Source organism: Talpa europaea (genome assembly GCF_964194135.1).
Source record: "Talpa europaea genome assembly, chromosome: 12".
Lineage (NCBI taxonomy): Eukaryota > Metazoa > Chordata > Mammalia > Eulipotyphla > Talpidae > Talpa > Talpa europaea.
Window position 1 is genome coordinate 57,977,481 of NC_140079.1, and position 21,029 is coordinate 57,998,509.

At 41.1% G+C, this 21,029-nt stretch overlaps 1 protein-coding gene across 2 annotated transcripts in view; it reads left to right on the top strand.

Moving 5' to 3' along the window:
- ASTN1 (astrotactin 1) overlaps positions 1–21,029 on the top strand; it is a gene marked incomplete at its 3' end in the record, with an annotated part of 311,956 nt that overhangs the window by 228,649 nt on the left and 62,278 nt on the right. For both annotated transcript variants that reach the window (XM_084251292.1, XM_084251293.1), the window contains exons 15-16: positions 5,980–6,084; positions 8,272–8,460. In XM_084251292.1, coding sequence (XP_084107418.1) covers positions 5,980–6,084; positions 8,272–8,460 — 294 coding nt within the window. The remainder of the gene's footprint in view (positions 1–5,979; positions 6,085–8,271; positions 8,461–21,029) is intronic.

Genomic DNA, 21,029 nt, shown 5'->3' on the forward strand with positions numbered 1-21,029 from the left:
TCACTCTGCTGCTTTCTAGCTGTATAAGCTCAGACAAAGCCCTCTCTCTTTGAAAGATGGAAATCACAACCCCATGCTGTTTTGAGCCAGGGCTGCTCCTTCCAGAGCTCATTATGGACTAAGGTGTGGATTAGTTGGAAGAGGCAGGATCCTCAGGGGGTGCTTCTTCTTTCTGCACCTCTGAATACCTCCCGTTGGTACCTCTTGGCCCAGAGAAGATGTTCTATTGTGTTCCAAAGACCCATAAGAGGCAGCCAATCAACCAAAAACCCAGCATCACTTGGTAGAACACCAGATATAAGCTCATTCCATTGCTGTCTTTGTTCATTTCTTCATTACTTCGCTCCCTTCCTCATTCTGTCTTTCCTATTCTGTACCTTTCTTCAGTTTTTCCTTTCTTTTCTAAAGAATGGATTTTGCTAAGATTAATCCTCATCCAGATATCCAGTTATATCCAAAAACTTAGTTTTAAACTGGATAGTATTAGAAGTAGGTCTTTCTGCAGCTGAGTTCATAGTGATTATAGCGTGAGCTCTGGAGCCTTATAGCTGTGCTCAACTCCTCAGTGGCTGTGTGTTCTTGGACAAATTACTCAACTTCTCTGTTCCTCAGTTTTTTCACCCAAAAAGATAATTATAATACTTCCTAGTAGGATGGATTGTGAAGTTCTTAGAACAGTTCCTGACACATACTGAGATATATGTTTCTTAAATAGATAAGTATGCCAAGGAAGAAAAAAATGATGAACAGTTGAACTAGCAAATAGTGTTGCCCTATAGGAAAAGGAAAGTGGGCAAGAAAGAAAACAAGTAGATATGTTATGAAACAATTCAGTTTCTCTCTGAAAGACTTCACACACACACACACACACACATATACAGAGTGAAAAAAAAATTAAAATTAAAATGCAGCCTCTGACTCACCCCCTAAGCCTGCATGTCCAGCATTAGGGAATCTCATTTTCTCATTTCCACATCATTTGCTGGGAAACACTTCCCTTGCACGTGTAAAATGCCTTGTAAAGTATGTGTGAGATAGCGCCAGAGGATAGGGTAGCCGCCACCCCTCTTATAAATGACCTGCTTCTGTTTGAGATCCACTGGGAACTCTCTCTGACACATCATAACTTACTGTGGATATGAAAAGACGTGGCCTCAGTCTCCAGGCTGGGAGGACCCCAAGTCCTGTGTGCTCCAGGATGTTTCTCAGAAAGGAGCAGATGGATAGATTTTAGAAACATTAGAAGAGCATGCACTTGATTCTCTCTCCTTGGTAATACGGAAAAGATCCAAACTTGGTCCTCATCCACAATAGAAACTTGTTTCTCCCCTTGCCCTCAGACCTCTTCTAGTTTGCCATATGGGAAGCAAGGAGTAAAAGGATATCTAGATGTGACACTTCTTTTTATCATGGGCCTGAGACAGTGAAGCCAAACATTTCTAAGAGTGTACAGAGAACGCTTCTTAACCTACTTCTTTTCTATCCAGCCTTTTTTGATCAATCATGATTAAAAGGTGGGTCTAGTTAGGCCAAGAACATATATTAATATTTGATATAAGAAGGAATCATTCTTGTTTTTTCAAAGCCCAAAAATAACTAGAAGAATCAATTAAAGAGATGGTTGGCCAAATTTCTTCCATATCAGATCTCCAGCTCTGGTAATGTTTTAATTATACCTTTCTTGAGCATCACACAGAGATTATCATGTTATGTCACACCATGTGCTGTTTTAGGTCATAGTGCCCATGAACCTGCAAGCTTAGATTTTAGAGCCAGAGTGATACTCAGAATCTTGCAGATCAGCATTTCTAAGTATGGTTTGTTTGTTTTCATGAAAAAACAGTGTTTCACTCAATTACTTTTGGAAAGATCTTAATATCCACCTCTCAGCAATTCACAACCTCTTAGCATGGAACAGACACCAAGAGGCCACAGAACAAGAAAATTCCCTTTTACTTTACTTAACCTGGCAATTCCAAATCTGTGGGACTAGACACTTACACACAGCACCTATTTCCATCTTGCAGAATGACTGGTTTGAAGAACATGCTGCAAATATTCATTTATGTGTTTATCTTGCTGATGCCTTCCCCTTCATCAAAATAACAGTTAGGAACGCTGTGCCCCACTGACCTTTTTGTGTTGCAAGTTGTATGGAAATAAATGAAGACCAACCAAATGAGAACAGGCGAGGCTGTTTATTCAGATATTGCTAGAAAGGGGTCAGCCACCGTCCAGCTTTTGGGCAGAGACTAGAGGGCAGGCAGAGGAATGAGAAAGTTTTTATTTTATTTTAGAGTGGAGAAAAAGTGCCTTTATGATTGAAACTGTTGGTATGTAAATGGGTCAACTAACTAGGAGTGACCCCTGTAACTGTTTAGCAGGTATATTTGGTTTTCTCTGGTTGAACCTAAGTTGGAAGAAAGAACAAAAATAGGGAGGCTCTCAGGTATTAATCAAGGCTTGGTCATAGGGGACCACTTGTTATAGGGGTTATTGTTTGGCTTCCTGGACTGTTTGCTGGAGATAGTTATATGACTCCCCATATCAAACTTAGAGAAAGAAGACTAGATTCTTGGGCTCATTACTGGAGATAATAGATTGGTTTCCTGGGCTGGTTGCTGCCAACTATGGCCCAGAGTTCTATTGTTGTCTATGGTCTGGCCATTATCTTTGTATTTTCTTTCCCTCACTTGAGAAAAAGAAGTGATCCAGAGTCCAGACCAAGGAGGTAGAGGAGACTGCTTGCTACATTCATAGGCTCAGCAAGTGCCACACTCACTAAGTCTTTCTGCACTTTTGGAACTCTGAGCTCTTGGGGACTTCCTCAAGTTCATGCAAAAGAAACAGACTCTTGGCTGTAGAACTTTGGGGATAATAGGTCCCCCTGACATCTCAAATCAAGTAACAAAAGAAAACTTCCTTTCTTCCTGTCTCCTTCCTCCTTTCTTTCCTCTCTCTCTTACTTTCTTCCTTCATTCTTGATTATACATAGCTATATTTAATCATCCCCTTTTCAAGCATAAGTAGGGGGAAATAATTTTTTTTCCTTGAGAAAGCATTTCAGATATATTTCATTTGAAAAAAAAAAAGTCATTGAGAAACATATTCCAAATAATAATAAAATAAAAAACTAGAGCTGACAGCATGTCAAGGGCACACTGAAGAAGAATCCTATGACTCAGCTAGAAAATAAATACTTTCAAAATTCGCGTTCTTTTTAACTAACCAGGATATTATCCTGTAAGTGGGCACAGAGCAACACTGCGGAGCATTAACGGTTATGTAACCATTTTCCTGACTAATGCGTAGCATAACGGCACTCAGTAGAATTGTTGCTTAGCAGTTAAGTGAGGGGTTCAGTTGTTTGGCTCATCCTTAGTGAATGTGGGCCACTGCCAACCCTCCCCAACCAGACAGCCATGCTTTCTTTGTTTATCCTTCCCCCTGTTGTTTTAAACTAACGCTTGGGAATTTAGAACAATAACATCAATTAAGAAATGTCAACTTGACACAATTTGCTGAGGTACAAAGGTAGGGAGAGGTATGGAGAATAATGATATTATGGAAGCCATGCCTATATACGGTGCTTTGTCTTTTCTCAATGTATTTCTATACCTGTAATTTCATTTTGTTTTGACAATCAATGTGTAAATTAGGCACAGCGAATGCTGTTATCCCCACTTTGCAGACATGAAAACAGAAACAAAGGAGTTGCCCAACCCAAAGTTACACAGCTGGTGGGAATCACAGACTTGAAAGAGAAGCAAGAGGTCATCTCAGCTAAGTCCCTCAATTTTCAGGTGAAACAAGTGAGATCCAGAAGATCCCCTAGTCAGGAATTCAGAGAAAGGAAAGGCAGGCTGGGGTGACCCATGGGCAGTCAGAAGCTGTCCCCACAGTGACACGGAATCTTAGCACTTATGCCTCCATATCTTTTCCCATGGAAACAACTCAGCTAAAGGGAATGCTTTTTTAATGTATTGAAAAATCTTCATTGATTAGACTTGCTGTTTTGTTTTTTTGCTTATAGACTTTTTGGATAAGAGCAAACTAACTAGAGGATGACATTACATAGCACGTGTCTATAAAGCATGCATGTTTTATGTTCTAGTGAAGTCTGTGGCAGGAGTCAAACTTGTAAAGTTTGAGTTTCATTTGTATGCATTTAAAATCACAACTAGGGGTCTCCCTGGTGGCCTAGGGGTTAAGTCTCAGCGCTATCACCATGGTGGCCTGAGTTTAATCCTGACCAGGGAGGTAACCCACATGGCACAGCAGACCTCTCCTGTCTTACCCGCTGCTCCCCTCAGCAGGGTATTTCAGTCAGTCTGTCTGTTCTGTTCCCCACTCTGTCTCTCGTGAGTCCTCTCACCCCCCACAACTCTGGCCTACACCCCTGTTCTTCTACGCAAAAATAAATAAATAAAAAATCTTTAAAAAAAATAAAATAAAATCATAGTCAGGTTAAAAACCAGAGAATGTCATAATGTGATTGTATTCACCAAGTTTAATGCCCTAAAAGAAGAATATTCAAAAGAAAAAGTACCGAAAGACTTCTCTTAGATTCGGAGAACTTGTCTTCGATTGCCAGAGATAAAATTGAAGCAATTGATTCACTAAGCACCTCTCCTGACCTTTTCCCTTTTGCCTTACCAATAATTATCCCCATATGATTCACACAGAAATAGAAATTTGGTAATTACTAAGCTAATTTGATCAGAGTTGACAAGTAGCTAATTAATCCCACCCACTGTTCATTCAGTTTAGGTATTTCTTTAGTTGATTTAACTGGAAGGAAGCATGGGTCAAAATGGCAGGATAATTCACTGTATGTTATTGCCATTATATTTACACACATATTTGTTCTCCAGCTATCTTTCTGTCTATCTAAATTTGCTATGTATTTTGCCATTATGTATATTTTCATAAATACACATGTGTGTATTTATGCATATGTGTGTTCATATGCATGCATATGTGTGTTCACGTATATCGGCATATATATATATTATATATATATATATAAAATATATATATATTCCCCATAACTTATACACATAGCAAACATTAGGCATAGAAAAGAAGCTATGTTGGTTTTCTAAATTTAGCAAGGTAATTTTTTTTATTTCCTGTGGCCTAATTATTTTGTTTCTGTAGCATTTTATATTTATAGTATCGGCTACAATTCAAATAGGGTCTGACACACTTCCTCCAAGGTGCTCAAACAAGAATAGCCCATTATAACATCTCTAAGAGGCTACCAGGATGTGTTTGTTGAGAGTGACCTTGGACAATGACCTGGCTTCTCAGAATCTCAGTTCTTCCATCAGTAAAGGGGGAACCACAGAGAAAGGGTCTGTCACTGTCTGGCATGCAGATGGTGTTGAGCTCAGGGCCTGCCTGCTCCTTGATGACTTAGTCACGCTGACACTGTCCCTCCTGGTAAAAAGAAATAAGCATTATCAGCCTCAGAGTAATTAAAACTTAAATACTGAACACAAATCAGTTAAATGGGACAGAAAAATCAATGTTATCAGGTTGTGAGCTGAGTCAATTACTGCGACTATTAAAGAGTGTAAAAATCTGGTGTGTTACAGTAAGCCTGGAGTTCCGTATAAATTTATTAAGAGAATATTAGCATAGAATGGTTAAGAGCCCCTGCTAGTCTCAGCTGCCTCTGGAGCACCATCCTGACTCTTCACGATGACTCGGGACCTTATACAAACATCATCTCTAAGCCTCAGTTTCCTTGTGCATAAAATGCAGATATAATACGTATCTCAGAAGATTCAAGTGACTATATATGCAAAGCACTTAGCAAAATAGTTGAGCAAGAGTTTAATAATTGATAAGTGCCATTACTATGACTCCAGAAACTCCATCAGGGAGAGTCTCCTCACAATGACACCCCCATGTATTACACTTAGGGCTTGTGAATCCATGCACACTTTGAGTCTGTGTCTCCTCTGTCCCTAGGGATGGTGAACTTCAGCGAGGTGTCGGGGTACCCGGTGCTGCAGCACTGGAAGGTCCGGTCTGTGATGTACCACATCAAACTCAACCAAGTGGCGATCTCTCAGGGTGAGCACAGCGGCACGCTCTCCCTCCTGCCTGCTTGCAACTCCTTTCCAAGGGCACAAGCCTCTTATCCCATTGTTGAAGAGGTGGTCTAAACTGTAGCTGTGCTGTCAGATATATAACCTGTTCATTCAGATTCACCCTAAAGGGCAAAGGGCTGGAATCAGATCCTTTTCTAAGTATAGATAAAATTGCAAGTTTTATCTTGGACTACAGAAGAGTTAGAAAGGGCAAGGTAGGAACCACTGAAGATAAACACCTACTTTAGTATTTTTTTCCTGGGATCACGCAATGTGTAGAGAGGATATACAAAAGCAAATATTTTTATAAATTGACAGAATGAAATTTTCCAAATGCAGAAAGCATCACTGAGAGTTTCCACACAATGAAGGAAATAGGGGAAAGAAAATAAGAAAGAAGGAGGGGTAAGGAATAATAGAAAATAGCTAAGTTTCCAAGCCAGTGAGATAGATAGAGAAAGGTAGCTAGATTATAGATAAATGGATAGATAGGTGATTGATAGTGATGGATGACTGTGGGATTTAGGATAGACAGAGTTTTATCTATATCAATAGGAGGAGTAAATTCCAAACTTACTTAGAACAAATTGTTCCAAAACAGAACAGTGAGTCTCCTTATATAAGTATTCTTTAAAATTTTAGAGAAATGCCTTGAATCAAACATTTCCTAACAGTTGAGCAATTCCAATGTGCAGTTGGCAAATGGGAAATTTCTTATAAATACAAATTTAATAGAGATGCATATCTCTATTCCATTTCATCCCCATGGACTAGCAGAATATTATTCAGCATCTTCTGAGTCTATCTAGAGAATATAGCAGACCTGAAGTTTATGCTACAGAGTCTGGCTTCTATGTGTTAGATTAAAAGGGAAATGATATTGGGGACACGGGATGACAAGACAAGGAGAAAAGCCTTAAGATCAGCCATAGGGAGGCAGAGACTTAGGGCCAACGTGACAGAAACGCAGGGCAGAGACACAGAGTTATGAAGACAAATGAGACATACCCTCATAAAGGGTGAAACTTTGTGCTAGAGAAAGAAAATGCTTCAAGGATATAGAACATTTCCATAGGACACAAATGGACTCAGATCTTTTTTCAAAACAGGAAAAAACTTCTTGGAAAGAGAGTTTGGGATGGGGATCTTACTAAAATAAACTCTGTTGGTACAGAAAACTGCTAGAAAGATCATTCACCCAGCATGGGTGCTATGTATATCGGGGCTTAGCAAGGAGGCAGCTCTATTGCCACTTGTCTTCAAAGTCATACCTGGCATCCCAGGTAATGTGGACTTCACCACTTGGGGGCTTATACCTGGGCCAGACCCTGCCTCGTCCCAACAGGACAGAGGTATGTAGAAAGGATGATTATATAATGCTGCCAAGTCCAGAAGATACTGGATTTGGAAATGTTGCCTTCGGTTATTGTTCCGACAAGTATAATTCTCTTCAACAGGGAAAACAAATCCAAGATTTGACTAGGAAGAGGGTCAGGAGAAAATCATGTCCTTTCTGCCATTTGCCATTTCCTAGTCCCTTTCATTATCTGAAATAAATAGAAAAAAATGTTTTAGTGACCCTGTTTACCTTTCTCTTTCCACAATTTTCCGATTACCCACTTCTGAGTTCATATTGTACAGACTGTTTTGGTCACTACCTACAGTGAGAATACCTTTCCTCCCTGACCTTGTACAACCACACTCCCACATGCATGCAGCTGAAGTGTCATGAAGCAATACTATATTTAATGAAGGAAAATGTTCTCTGCCGGTATTTTTGTTTCTATTTTAGATTATTTTATTCTTCCCCTTTTCCCTGCAAATACTATTATTTGAGCTCACTAAATTGATTTAATGACATGACTTGTGATTTGGGGAAAAAAAAAAAAGAACAACAGTGTTGCTTTAACAGGGGATGGCGGAGATCTGGCAATGTTTTACTTAACAGTGCACCAAGTTAACAATATAACCAACTAGCTTGAAGACATAATCATTTAGGAATTGAAATGTCTGATTTTGCTAAATGAAAAAAGGCCCTGACAGTCCCAGCCTGCTCTCCCCATCACTTTGGGTGACACAGGCTCCTCCACGTTTGAAGCTGAAGCCCCTAGGAACCCAGATACTCGCCTTGTGTGTCTTCACGTTACTCTTGGCTGATGTTTTCTTCTAGCCCTCAACAATGCTCTCCACTCCCTTGATGGGGCTACATCTCGTGGGGATTTTGTGGCTTTGTTGGACCAGTTTGGCAATCATTACATCCAGGAAGCCATATATGGCTTTGAGGAGTCCTGCTCCATCTGGTACCCAAATAAGCAGGTCCAGCGGCGACTCTGGCTGGAATATGAAGACATCAGCAAAGGTGAGTGACATGTTTACCAGCAAACTCTGCACCCTATGCCAGTAATGCCCACTTAGGTGTGATCTATGGGACCAAACTAAAGGATTCTGAAGGCAAAGGAATCATTTAGATGTTGCTTCATTGCTCTGTGCCCCTTCTTAAAATTGCCAGGGTTTGGTTATTAAAACTGAGTCTCAAAATGGAGGTATTTGGTTGAAACTTCAGGTGCCGATGTGGTCAAAACTGTACGGCCACATTGTTAGTTATTAGAGAATGTCCTCTAGGATGTGGCTACCCTGCATTCTGCCATCAGAGCAAAGGCTAAGCGTTAGACTGCTCTCAGGGAGTAGGGGAGAAAAAGAACTGCAGTCTCCCTCACTATTTCCTGCCTCCAACCATTCCAACCCACAATGGCTGGCAACCCCTTAACTGTAACTGCACAGTAAACCCCTTCTAGCTCCACCTGCCCTGTGTGGCCCATTTTGCTACTGATCTGTGCTATGGGGATATTCCTGTTGGCCCAAGTGCTCGTATAGGTCTGGATAACAGCCTCACATATAAATGCTTGCCCACAGTTTTGATGACAAATTAGTATTCAGTCTAAGTAAGAGGAAGAAATTTGAACTTTCTGAACTCATCTTCTGGTATTGGAGGTGAACTGGCTGGTAAATTTGTATTCTGATCAATCAAGGCTGGTTTGCCATTCGTGGACTTTCTTCTCCTGAACTTACCCTCATGGCATTCTGAGGAGGCCACATTGTGGATGTGTGAGTTTCTAAAGGCCAAGGGATGAAATTAGCACAACAAAAACTCAAGAAGTAGGTCATCCTGAGATTTAATGATCAAGGTCCCTCTGAGACCAGGGACCCTCTGCTGTCAGCAGTTCTGCAGTGAGGGAATGCACCCTCATGGCTGAGATGCCCTTGGTCCTCCTTGCTCTTGTTTTGTCTTCTCAAGAGGTAGTGGAGGCACAAAAGCCTGTCTTTCTGGCTGGGCATTTTCTTCCAGAAGAAGCTAGAATCTTATATCTGGGCGGCAGTTATTACAGCATTTCATCTCAAGCTTTGATTCCTCTAAACCCAAAGGCATGGTAACGACAGACTTCTGGTATCTCTTCAAACTTGAGCATCTTAAAATTGTTCTTATTCCAAATTACTAAGAAAAGAGTGTCATGTAAGCAAATATAGATAAGACCAGTTCCAACTGGCAAATCTTTCTTATGCTTCTATGCCAGAACCTCGCAGTTAAACCAAAGGGCTAAATCCGCCTCGATTTCTGTTTGACAACGGTTCAAGGATTGTCAGGCTCAGGGGCTCCTGAGAGATGAGAGTGAAAGTCTGACCTTCCCCAGAATTCCTGGCATTTTCCCTTCTTCTATCCCAAGCACTGAGGAGGAAGTTTGTCCATGGCCTTGGCATGATGCCCAACCCTTCTTGATCTCAAGCCATTCTTACCATATGGCAGCAAGTTTTTTCACAGTCCAACTCTTGCCTTTAGTTTGTATAAATATGACATATGCATTGCCCGCCCTGTGCTTGTTATCAGTGATAAAAGACATCCAAACATTTATTTTAGTATGTTTATGTTGGCTTCCATTGTCTATGTAGCCACCCCACCTACCCAGCCACTTCCAAATCTTCCCTCTATATCCTAGGGTTTATCTCTTTTTTGCTTGCTCTGATTCTCACTGTTAAATATTTTTCTTCTCCCAGAACACTAGTTTCCTTTTATTCCTGTATAAAAGCATGTAACAAATTAAGAATTAAGAGTGCATAAGACAAAGAGAAGTTTCCTTCTACTTTTCTGCACTCTGAGAGAATGGGATTTATATACCAGTAGCAACAAGCATTCTGAGAGGGCTTCACCTACCATGACATACAAGTGACACTGTTTTGGGCTTAAATCCCTTGATTATATGTTCTTTCCTTCTCTAACTTTAAAAATCTTTCTAGTAAAGAGTTTACTTATACTTTCCTTCTGATGACCAGATACCTAAAATTAGGCATGGATTGAATAGGAAAGAAGGTTTTCCAAAGGTGTAATGAAATGAAAGGAATACAGGATTTAGGGGTTGCTACTCCAGAGTCAACCAGGTGGGAATCAAATATGTGAGGTCTTCTGTGGTCCCTTTTAGCTCTGATAGTTTAAAGAGCCTTATGAGTCCTTCTTTATGTAAAAAGCTTTCTCAGGTTAGGCATTTGTGCAGGTTTCCTTTCAAATTAGTGTTCTGTGGGTAGATCACTATTTACAATCACCAAAATATGGAAACAACCTAAATTCCCCAAACAGACAAATGGATCAAAAAGTGTGGCGTATATACACAATGGAATATTACTACTGGTCAAAAAAGAGAAACTTATGCCATTTGCAGCAACCTGGATGGACCTGGAAGGCATTGTACAAAGTGAAATAAGTCAGAAGGAAAAAAAGATAAATATTGTATGGTTTCATTTATGTATGGAATATGGATAAACCAAACAGAAGGTCAAGAAAAAAAGCAAAACTCACAAGATGACCATAGATCTGGAGGGTATAGCAGGGGAGGTGGAGAGAGAGAAGTCAAAACAGGGCAGGGGAGAGCACAAGAGACTATGGAGACAGATCTTGGGTGATATGGTAGCAGGAGAACTACAGGGACTACACCTGAGAGAAGAAATCAATTACTGTACAAAAATGAACAATGATTTATAAGAAAATAAATAAATAAATTTAGAATAAATAAATAAATCACTATAAAATGTCTCAGTGTAGATGTTATGTCTTAGTCCACTTTAAACTTCAAGGTGCTGGGCCTCCCCAGTGGCGCAGCGGTTGAGTGCTGGGTTGCGAAGATGCCCGCAGCCTCTGCAGCGCCAGTTCGATCCCCGGCTGCTCCCCGGCCACCAGAGGAGGGTCCCACATGGCGCGCAGACCTCTCCTGCTGCCCGCTGCTCCCCTCAGCAGTGTACTTCGGTCCTTCTGCCTGCTCTGCTCCCCGCTCTGGTGAATTCTCTCACCTTCCCGCGCTTCTGACTGTACCCAGTGCTTGTATAAATAAATCTTTAAAAAAAAAAACAAAAAAACTCCAAGGTGCTTAAAGGTCTAATACAGAGCTGGGCACATTAGGTAAGCCCTGGACAATTGTTTATTGTTGCTGCTGCTTCTTAGTGATGGTAGTGGTGGTGGTGGTAGTGTTATAGGGCAGCCCCGATATTGAACGGGTTGCCTGGCTGTGGGTCCTCACCCGCGCGCTTACAAGGGACTTATGAATACTCCACTACAGGCACACACAAAAAGGTTAATAAAAGGTTTATTTACAAGGGAAAAGGAAATAAGGAAAATGTACAACTCAGGGAGAAAATAGGGAAATAAAGTCTTTAATGCGTCCTACCCGATCCGCCGACCTGGAAACCCAAAAAGCATTCTCCGAGCTGGCCAGACGCTGCGAGCTGGCGGAGAGCCAAAATGGGGGACCCCTCCAAAGCCCACGTGTCTGGCTTTATACCAACCTGGCTGCTTAACCCCACCCTCAGGTCCCAGCCACCTTCCCTTTGGTGGTGATGGGATCTGGAGTTCCCAGTGTCTTTGGCTTTGGCCTGGGGTGGGGGTGGAGTCCACAAAGCCTGTATGGAATTAGCTTTAGGACATCCTTTTCCCCCTAACAATTGTAATGACAAAGTCTGATGCCAGACTCCCCATGTGGGTTTTTTTTTAAAGGTTTATTTATTTATTTATTTATACAAGAACCGGGGTACAGGCCGAATGTGTGGGAGGATGAGAGGATTCACCAGAAACAGAGCTGGGAACAGAACAGGCAGACTGACAAAATACACTGCTGAGGGGAGCAGCAGGTGACACAGGAGAGGTCTGCCTCGTCATGTGGGACCCTCGCTGGCAGGCCGGGATCAAACTGGCACTGCAGAGGCTGTGGACAGCTTCACAACACTTTGCTCAACCACCTGCGCCACCAGGGGAGGTCCCTCCCCATGTGGGTTTACTGTAGATATGCAAAATGCCTGAGTTATGCTTGATCAAAGAAAAACCAGATATGTCTGTTTTAACCAGATCTTCAGAAGACATTTATTTGGCATGCTACCACTCTGTGGTTTGGCCATACCAACATTTAGGCACCCCTGTCTCTAAATGGGTCTGACTGAAGCCTATGAAAAATTCCTTCCATACCTTATAGCCTAAGATTAATGTGTCTTAATGGTTTTACTTACAGAACAAATAAACACTATCAAAAGTGAACTTTCCCAACCTCCTGTCTCTCCAATTCTAAACTTTCTTATATCTTCTCTCATCCTCTGTTGCCCTTATGCCTCAGAACATGTCAGAAGTTCCTCCACTCCAGGCTAACCTCCCCACAGGTAGCCTCACTCCCTCCCCTCTCTGCTGCCTCTTCAACCTCACTCACTCATTAATCTTCTTCTTTTAAATTATTACAACCTCTTCAGCCACTGAATTATCACTTCCCTGACCTTATGTCTTTCACGAAAATAATCTTTTTATAAACATGTGGCTCTTTTACCACTGTCTTCTCTTGAACCGGCACTTATTTGTCATGTTATTTGGTTTCAATATATCACCATCAAATTTTTTGAGTGAGTAATTTCTACACCTTTTCTCTACTTCCTCATGTTCCTTTGACTCTTCAAAGGCATGCTTTCAACAGCTTCCTTCCAAAGACATATCTCTGTTCTTCACATGAATAGCAAAGAAATCAGGAACTTCTTAGCGAGAGGTTCATGTGTCTGGTGGCCATTTTCTCAATCTCAGATGAGATTGACCAGCTTTGCTTTCTCCAATTTTTCCTTCCCTTGGTGTCCCTGAAGCTATTCTGTCCAAATTCTTTTCATGAATCTTTGGACTTTATCTTTTTTTTTTTTTTTAAAGATTTTATTTATGTATTCAAGAGCTGGGGTATAGGCCAGAGGTGCGGGAGGGTGAGAGGATTCACCAGAGACAGAACTGGGAGCAGAACAGACAGACAGACTGAAAGCCCTGCTGACTGGAGCAGCGGGCGAGACAAGAGAGGTCTGCCGCACCATGTGGGTATCTCCCTGGCTGGCGAAGAATCGAACTGGCACTGCAGAGGCTACGGACAGGTTCACAGCACCATGCTCAACCTGCTGCACCACCAGGAAGGCCCAATCTTTGGACTTTAAATTTCATTCTTATTTTGCCCTTCTTACTCCTCCAAAACAACTTTATATTTTGGTCATTTTTCAGGATTTCATTCTAGTACTCTTAACTATTGATGAGTGATTCTCTTCTCTGTTTGCTTCTCTAATCCTTTCCTTTTTCTATAAATCTGAGAGACCCAGAAGCCCATTTTCCTTTTAGTATTTTGCACTGGATATTCTTCAGGTTTCTCAAGGAACAACATCTCTTTCTTCTACATCCACTACATTCATGAACTACATTGACAAGTCAAAATATAGAGTCCTTCATGTTTTCCTCCATAGTCTACATTCAATCATTTACAAAGTCCCACCCTTCTTACTAACTACATATTTCTTCAACAAATGTCTTCTCCTCTCCATTACTCAAAATTATTTGAATTTACTGTATCAGCTCCCATAAGAATGATTGAAGTAGCTTTCTCATGGAATTTTTTTTGCTCCCTGCCATTCTAGTCCATTATACTTTTCACCATCTGTTACCATTTTTTAGTGCCATCTAATAATGTGAGTCTTCAGCTTGAAGCCCTTCACTAACCTCCTACTGCCTTTTCATCATGAACAGTATGACTTCACTCCCAGTCTTTGTTTCCTGGCATTGCTGTAACAAATTACCACAAACTTAGAGGCTAAAACAATGTAAGTTTATTCTCTGACAGTTCTGAAGGCCAGCGATTCAAAATCAGTTTTAATGAACCAAAGTCAAGGTGTCAATATGGCTGGTTCCTTCTGGAAGCTGTCAGGGAGAATTCCTTCCATTGTCCTTTCCAGATTATAGAGGACACCTATATTCCTTGGCCTGTGGCCCCTCCTTCCCTCTTCAAAGAGCACCACTCCAATCTCTGAGTCACATGACCATCTTTTTTACTCTCCTGCCTCCTCCAATGAGGATCCTTTTGATTGTATTGAACCCACCCAGATAATCAATGATAATTTCCCCAGGTCAAATTAATATAATCACATCTGCAAAATCCCATGTGCCATTCACAGGTAATAGTCATAGGTTCTAGGGTCATAGTCTAGAGAATATGACCTGGGCATCTTTGGGAATCTGTGTTCAGTCTTCCCTCTCTCGATGCTGTAACACCCCCCACTCCCTACTCTAAGCATCCTCTACTCTGCTGATTAATTCAAAACCCTTCCCCTTGCTTCTAGAAGTTTAAGACATCAGAGACTCCATCTGACCCTAGTCCAAGGCCATAAATATGTTCACTAACATCTCCACAACTGTTCTTTCACATTCAGGTATTTTCTTTTAGATTCCTTTCTTACTCTTCTCTTGGAATTCTCTCTTTTCTCCTTTCCCTGGTGTCTCTTTTACTGCCTAATTTCTAGAAGAATCCCATTCTCTTCCCAGGACCTTGGGATGAACAGATTAGTCTTCTCAGTAAAGATTTCTGTTTCTTACTTGGGTTTTTATAATTACCTCCATCAGCTCTTACAAATTACCATGATTCTGAGTCCAGAATCAAACTTCCCACTAGTTTGGATGAAAGCATTGAATGTTTGAGCACATGCTACCTCTCCAGTCTTCTTCTGTATTCTACCCTCCATACTATCATCACCTCCCTCCAACTGTTGAAGAGCCACTCCAGTGTCATCACTTCCGCAAAGCTCTCCTTGATGCTCTGGCAGAGTTCATTGCTGCCTATTTTATGCTCTCATAGCTCCTTCTACATATCCTCTGGCAGCCCTCTCCACAGTTCCCTGCCTTGTCATTTCCCTGTCCAGCTGTGTCCTGTGGCAGTAGACTTGACAACATTTACCATATTTCTGGCCTCCCCTGGTGGCACAGGCGGTTGAGCACTACACTGTGAAGCTGTCTGCAGCCTCTGCAGTGCTGGTTCGATCCCGGCTGGCCAGCGATGGTCCCACATGGCATGGCAGACCTCTCCTGTCTCACCGGCTGCTCCCCTCAGCAGTGTATTTCGTCAGTCTGTCTGTTCTGTTCCCCGCTCTGTCTCTGGTGAATCCTCTTACCCTCCCACACATCTGGCCTATACCCTGGTTCTTTTATAAATAAATAAATAAATAAATCTTTAAAAAAAAATTTACCATATTTCTCTTTTTTAATTTTAAAAGTTTATTTAAAAATTAAAATTGTGCAAAGCAGTATTAAGTGAAAAGTAAACCTCCCACCTATTCTTATCTCTCAGTAACCTAGTTCTGCGTCTTAAAGACACCAGACAACTACAGTTGCCAATTTACTGTCTCCTGATCCAGAGGTATTCTCTTCCTAGCTGTTGGGAAGTGAACTAAGCAAGTTGCAGAAGACTAGATATATGGGGGTCTCATCTGTTTTTAAAAATCTATCTGTAATTATTGATACATGTGTATACATATATAAATATATGAATCTTGTAGACTTTCACTATATATATATATATATATTTATTTGTGTCGTATATATATATGTGTTCAAGTATGTGCATGTATACATAATATATATAAGCACATATATGCAAATTATCTATTTTCTCCAAGAGTGGGATAGGTGGTGTTGGGATAAACTTATTTTTTGTACTGACAAATGCTGTTTTTTTTTTTTTTAAAGATTTTTTTTTTGAAGATTTATTATTTATTTTTATACAAGAGCTGGGGTACAGGCCAGAGACAAGGGAGAGTGAGAGGATTCACCAGAGACAGAGCGGGGAGCAGAAGAGGCAGACGGACGAAATACACTGCTGAGGGGAGCAGCAGATGAGGCAGGAGAGGTCTGCTGCACCATGTGGGAATCTCCCTGGCTGGCCGGGAATCAAACCCATGCTGCAAAGGCTGCGGACAGCTTCACAGCGCTGCACTCAACCCACTGTGCCACCGGGAAGGCACAAATTTTGTAATCCTTTTTTGAAAAAGATTTATTTTATTTATTTATGTATATAAGACCTGGGGTGTAGGCCAGAGGTGGGGGTTGGGGGTGAGAGAATTCACCAGAGACAGAGTGGGGAGCAGAACAAGCAGACTGACTGAAATATACTACTGAGGGGAGCAGTGGGCGAGGCAGGAGAGATCTTCTACACCAGTGGGTCAGTTTCCTGGCCAGGGATCGAACTTGTACTGCAGATAGTTTCATAATGCTGAGATAAAACCCCTTGCGTCACCAGGGAGATCCCAAATTTTGTATTGCTTTTACCATAAAAATCAATCATTTTTATAATAAATCTTTTAAAACCTTAAAAAATACTCCCTGAAAATTTTGTTATATTGAATGAAGACTTATAAAGTTAAAACAACCAACACAATTGTGTCTGCAAAGAGCTGGACTTTGGATATAAGTCTGAGAGAGGATACAATGCAACATGACCATTTCTTACTAGTCTTTGAGTAATCGCCCAAGACATAGTGCCTAGTGTCAAATTAGCATCCGCAGTTTGTTGAAGGAATGCATCCTTTATTTTGTTCTTACTTCAGAAGAAACCTGTAAAGAGCTATGTGTGTGCAGATCCCAGAGAAGAGACAAAAAAAAAAAAAAAAAAAAAAAGTAGCTTTTCCAATAAGAGCTTCCAAGGGCTTAATTTTAATCCTCCGCCTGACACACTAAGCACAGTCCATTTTCTTTCTTCTATGGCCCATTCAGGAGTAGATTTCCTTGAGTCTTGCTTCCTTTCCTTTTCCAAGATCACTTTCATTGTTATTTTTCAATCTGACCTTTGCCATTGCCTTTTGTTGCCATTGTTCTGGGCGTGTATCAGTGGGGTCACTGGGTGACAACTGGCAGTAAGTGAGTTCTTCTTTTCGCTTCAACATCTAGTTCATAATCTACACTTTTTTCATAGTCAGTTGTTCTTCCTTCCCATGGGGAACACTAAGTAGAATGGCTTCCTCTTCTCCAAGTCACAGCTGAGAGTTTTACCTTCAGGTGATGCCATAGGTCTGAGAAGTCTCAATCAGATTAGAGTCGAAGAAAGAACTAAACCAGTGGGCACTGTATTTATTTCCTCCACCTGGTATTGGGTTTTCACCACATCATATGCCATATTTTCTACCAATTTGATTTTGGGTGGATAAAACCTAACACAGATACATTGGTCCCTCTCCCAGGAAAGTGAGCAGATTTCTGCTATGGCCAAGCCAAAGCAACAGCTGAATTTGCTGAAACTTCTCACCCTGGACTGCAAATGCTGATCAGCAGAGACCCAGTCCTGAATGTTGAACTAGTTCAGTCGATGTAGGTCATCGCTTGGACATGTGGTACAACTGGTACATGTGGTACAAGTTAAGGAAAGAACTTAGAAATCCAATGAAGAGTTAGACCTGTAATTTCTATTTTTTTAAAGATTTATTTATTCATGCATACAAGAACAGGTGTATAGGCCAGATGTGCAGGGGGTGAGAGGATTCACCAGAGACAGAACGGGGAACAGAACAGACAGACTGACTGAAATACACTGCTGAGGGGAGCAGCTGGCGAGACAGGAGAGGTCTGCCGTGCCATGTGGGCCTCTCCCCGGCCCTCAGGGATCGACCCACGCTGCAGAGGCTGTGGACAGCCTCACAGCCTGTGCTCAACCGCCTGCGCCATATTTGGCAGCCAGCTCCAAAGGCACATTACCACAACAAAGTTAGCAAAGTGGCAAAACGATTATGATCTATGGCTACTTTCTTGAAATGATTAATTAATTCATTTAACAAACACTTGCTGAGGGTCTGCTACATGCAAAACCCTGTGTTGAACAGAGAGGAAGTTTAGTGGAGACAGCTGTTCTATGACATTCCCAGACAGACAGGGCTGATGAAGGCATTGCTGAATGAGCTAGATGACATCGTCAACAGAGGCTTAGAGAGGATTTAAGCCTCCTAAACATGTGGTGAGGATTTCATTGGCATCTTCAAGTCCCTCAGTCCCCAAGGGGCTCTGATGCAAAAAGGCCAGCATAAACTGGATCTATTGGGAGGATGTGACTATGAATAATGTTACCAAACATCTACCATATTTTGAGTACTTACTTTGATTCAGGTAGTTGGCTAAGCAAATTAAGTTAACTTTTCTCATTTAATCCTAAAACATAGATAACACTTTGGTCTTACCTTTCCCATCTAATAGATAAGGAAACCAGGGCTCAGAGAGCTTAAATAACATATGTGGGTCACATAGCTCATCAATGGCAGCACCAGGAAAGGAAGAATGCTTCCCTCACTGAACTACGCTGCTAACTGCATGTCATTGTGCCTGCCAATGGCACAAGACGAGATAAGGCAAGAAGGTTAATGGATAGATGGAAGTGGCCTCAAGACATAATTGAAACAGAACACTGGTCTAAAGTGAATCTACCAGGGCAGAAGTCAACTCTGCTTAGACTTTATAGTGGATCTACGACTGTTCACCTGGAGTTTTTCAAAATTTTTGATTCTTTTTGACCATGATCTGTGATGATGACGCAGTGGCTGGAGTAGTTATTATTTTCCTCTACAGCAGTATGTGTCAAAATGTAATATGCATATATATCACCTGAGACCTTCTCAAAATAGAGATTCTGATTCAGTAAGTGGGGTCTGAGATTTTGGATTTCTATAACAAGTTCTGTGATGACAGCAGAGCTGCCAGTGAGAAGACCAATCTCTGAATGGCAAAGTTACGTTCTTTTCTGGAAGACCCACAGCTAACCGGTTCCCTTGTCCGTCCTGCTCAGCCTGGCCCCTGAAGGAATGCAATCCTAGAGCCGTGGCTTGGTGGGCTTCTGGGGGATGTCTCCTACCATCTCCACAGAGGAATGGGGATCCTCACAGGTAGGGGGATGATCCTGAACAGTTTTCTCTCTGGACCAGGACTTTTCTCTGACAAAATCATTGATCATTAGGCTTATGTGCAGATTTGAATCTTCTTAAGCCCTCCGGCACTGAAAAGAATTGGAAATATGCCAGCAATCAGGATTAAAGGTGATAAGCTGATTGTTTTTCTTTTTTCTTTTTTTTTAAATCATTGTGCTGTGGGCAGCATTGTTCTCATCTTACTACCTCAAGCGCTATCACTAGGCGTCCTGAAGCAGCATTCAGGAGGCCCTGATTTTTCCTTACTGAAACCAGAATTGTTACAGAGCTTTATAATTTAATCTGGCTAGTATTTCAGTGGATGGGAGTATTCTGGTGGTGATATCAAACCCTTTTTATAAAATTATGGACCTGAGAGTGGTGACATACTGTGTATAACATGCAATCAGGTAGTTAATTATAAGGTATTCTGGATTATTCTCTACTCCTAATCTCTAAGTTGTACCTCATGACTGGATCTGTTGCTTCCTGGGAGTGGTCTTATTCATTCATTTATTCAACTCTATCTTTATCTAGACATTGTTGAAAGCACTAGGTGTATTGAAAGCACTCACCATTGTGAGTGATGCAAAAAGGTTTTCTGTTTTTGTGGAGCTTTTATTTTAGTAAGGAGAGACAAAAAGAGGCAGGTAACTGGGAATTATTGCAGTAATTCCAAATAGTGATAGATATTATGAAGAAACGAAAGCCAGGTGACGTCATAGAGGTTTACTAGAGGACTGAGGGGCTAATTGACAGGCACAGAGAAGGCCTCAGTGTGGTGATGAGGGAATGATTTTGAGTTAAGACTGAGAAGACTAGAAGGAACTGATCATGCAGAGATCCAGGGATAGAACAATTCAGGCAGATGAAATAACAAATGCAAAGGCTTCATAATTTTTTTTAATTCCCTTAGCTCCTAACATAATGTAGGGCATATAGGAGGCACTTGGTAAATATCAGACTGTTAACCAACATCACTGGGGAGAAGAGCCTGAATTGTATGATGGAAAAAAGTAGAAAAAGTCATATTGACCAAACTTATTCTGTTTCCTAGATTCAATAAGCTAAGATGGAACCAATTTATTTTGCTCATGCTCTTTTATCCAACACATCAATACCCAGGAGGCTTGGTCATGGTGAAACAAGCATAGGGCTGCGGGCTTAATAGTACAAAACACATATCTACCAGGATTTTTAGTGATTAAGTAAAGGGCTCCATTCCACAACTAATGGTTTACCTCTGCCAAAAATATGTTGGGGAAAAAAAACTAAAAAATTAATGAAGATGCAAGGGGAGATTCTATATCAGATGTGAGAATTTGAACTTGACATCAGTTGGAGTTTTCAGAGCTCTTAGGATGAGTGCTTTGTGTCTTAAGCAGTTATATATATATATATATATATGTCTACACTGCCCATGCTACTCTAAGAACATATATTGAGGAAAGAACACTGGATGGAGAGTCAAAAGACCAGAGTTCTTTGTCTCAGTTGAGCCATTAACCAGCCAGGTGACCTGGAGTAAGTTATTTAACCTTCTTTGAAATAATCTCATCTGTATGATGACTGACTTGAATTAGATGATACTTAGGGTTTCTTTTACTTGAATGTTCTGTGGCTGTTTACTCAGCAAATGATTTCTACTTCTGAGAACAGAGTGTGACGTTTAATAATACC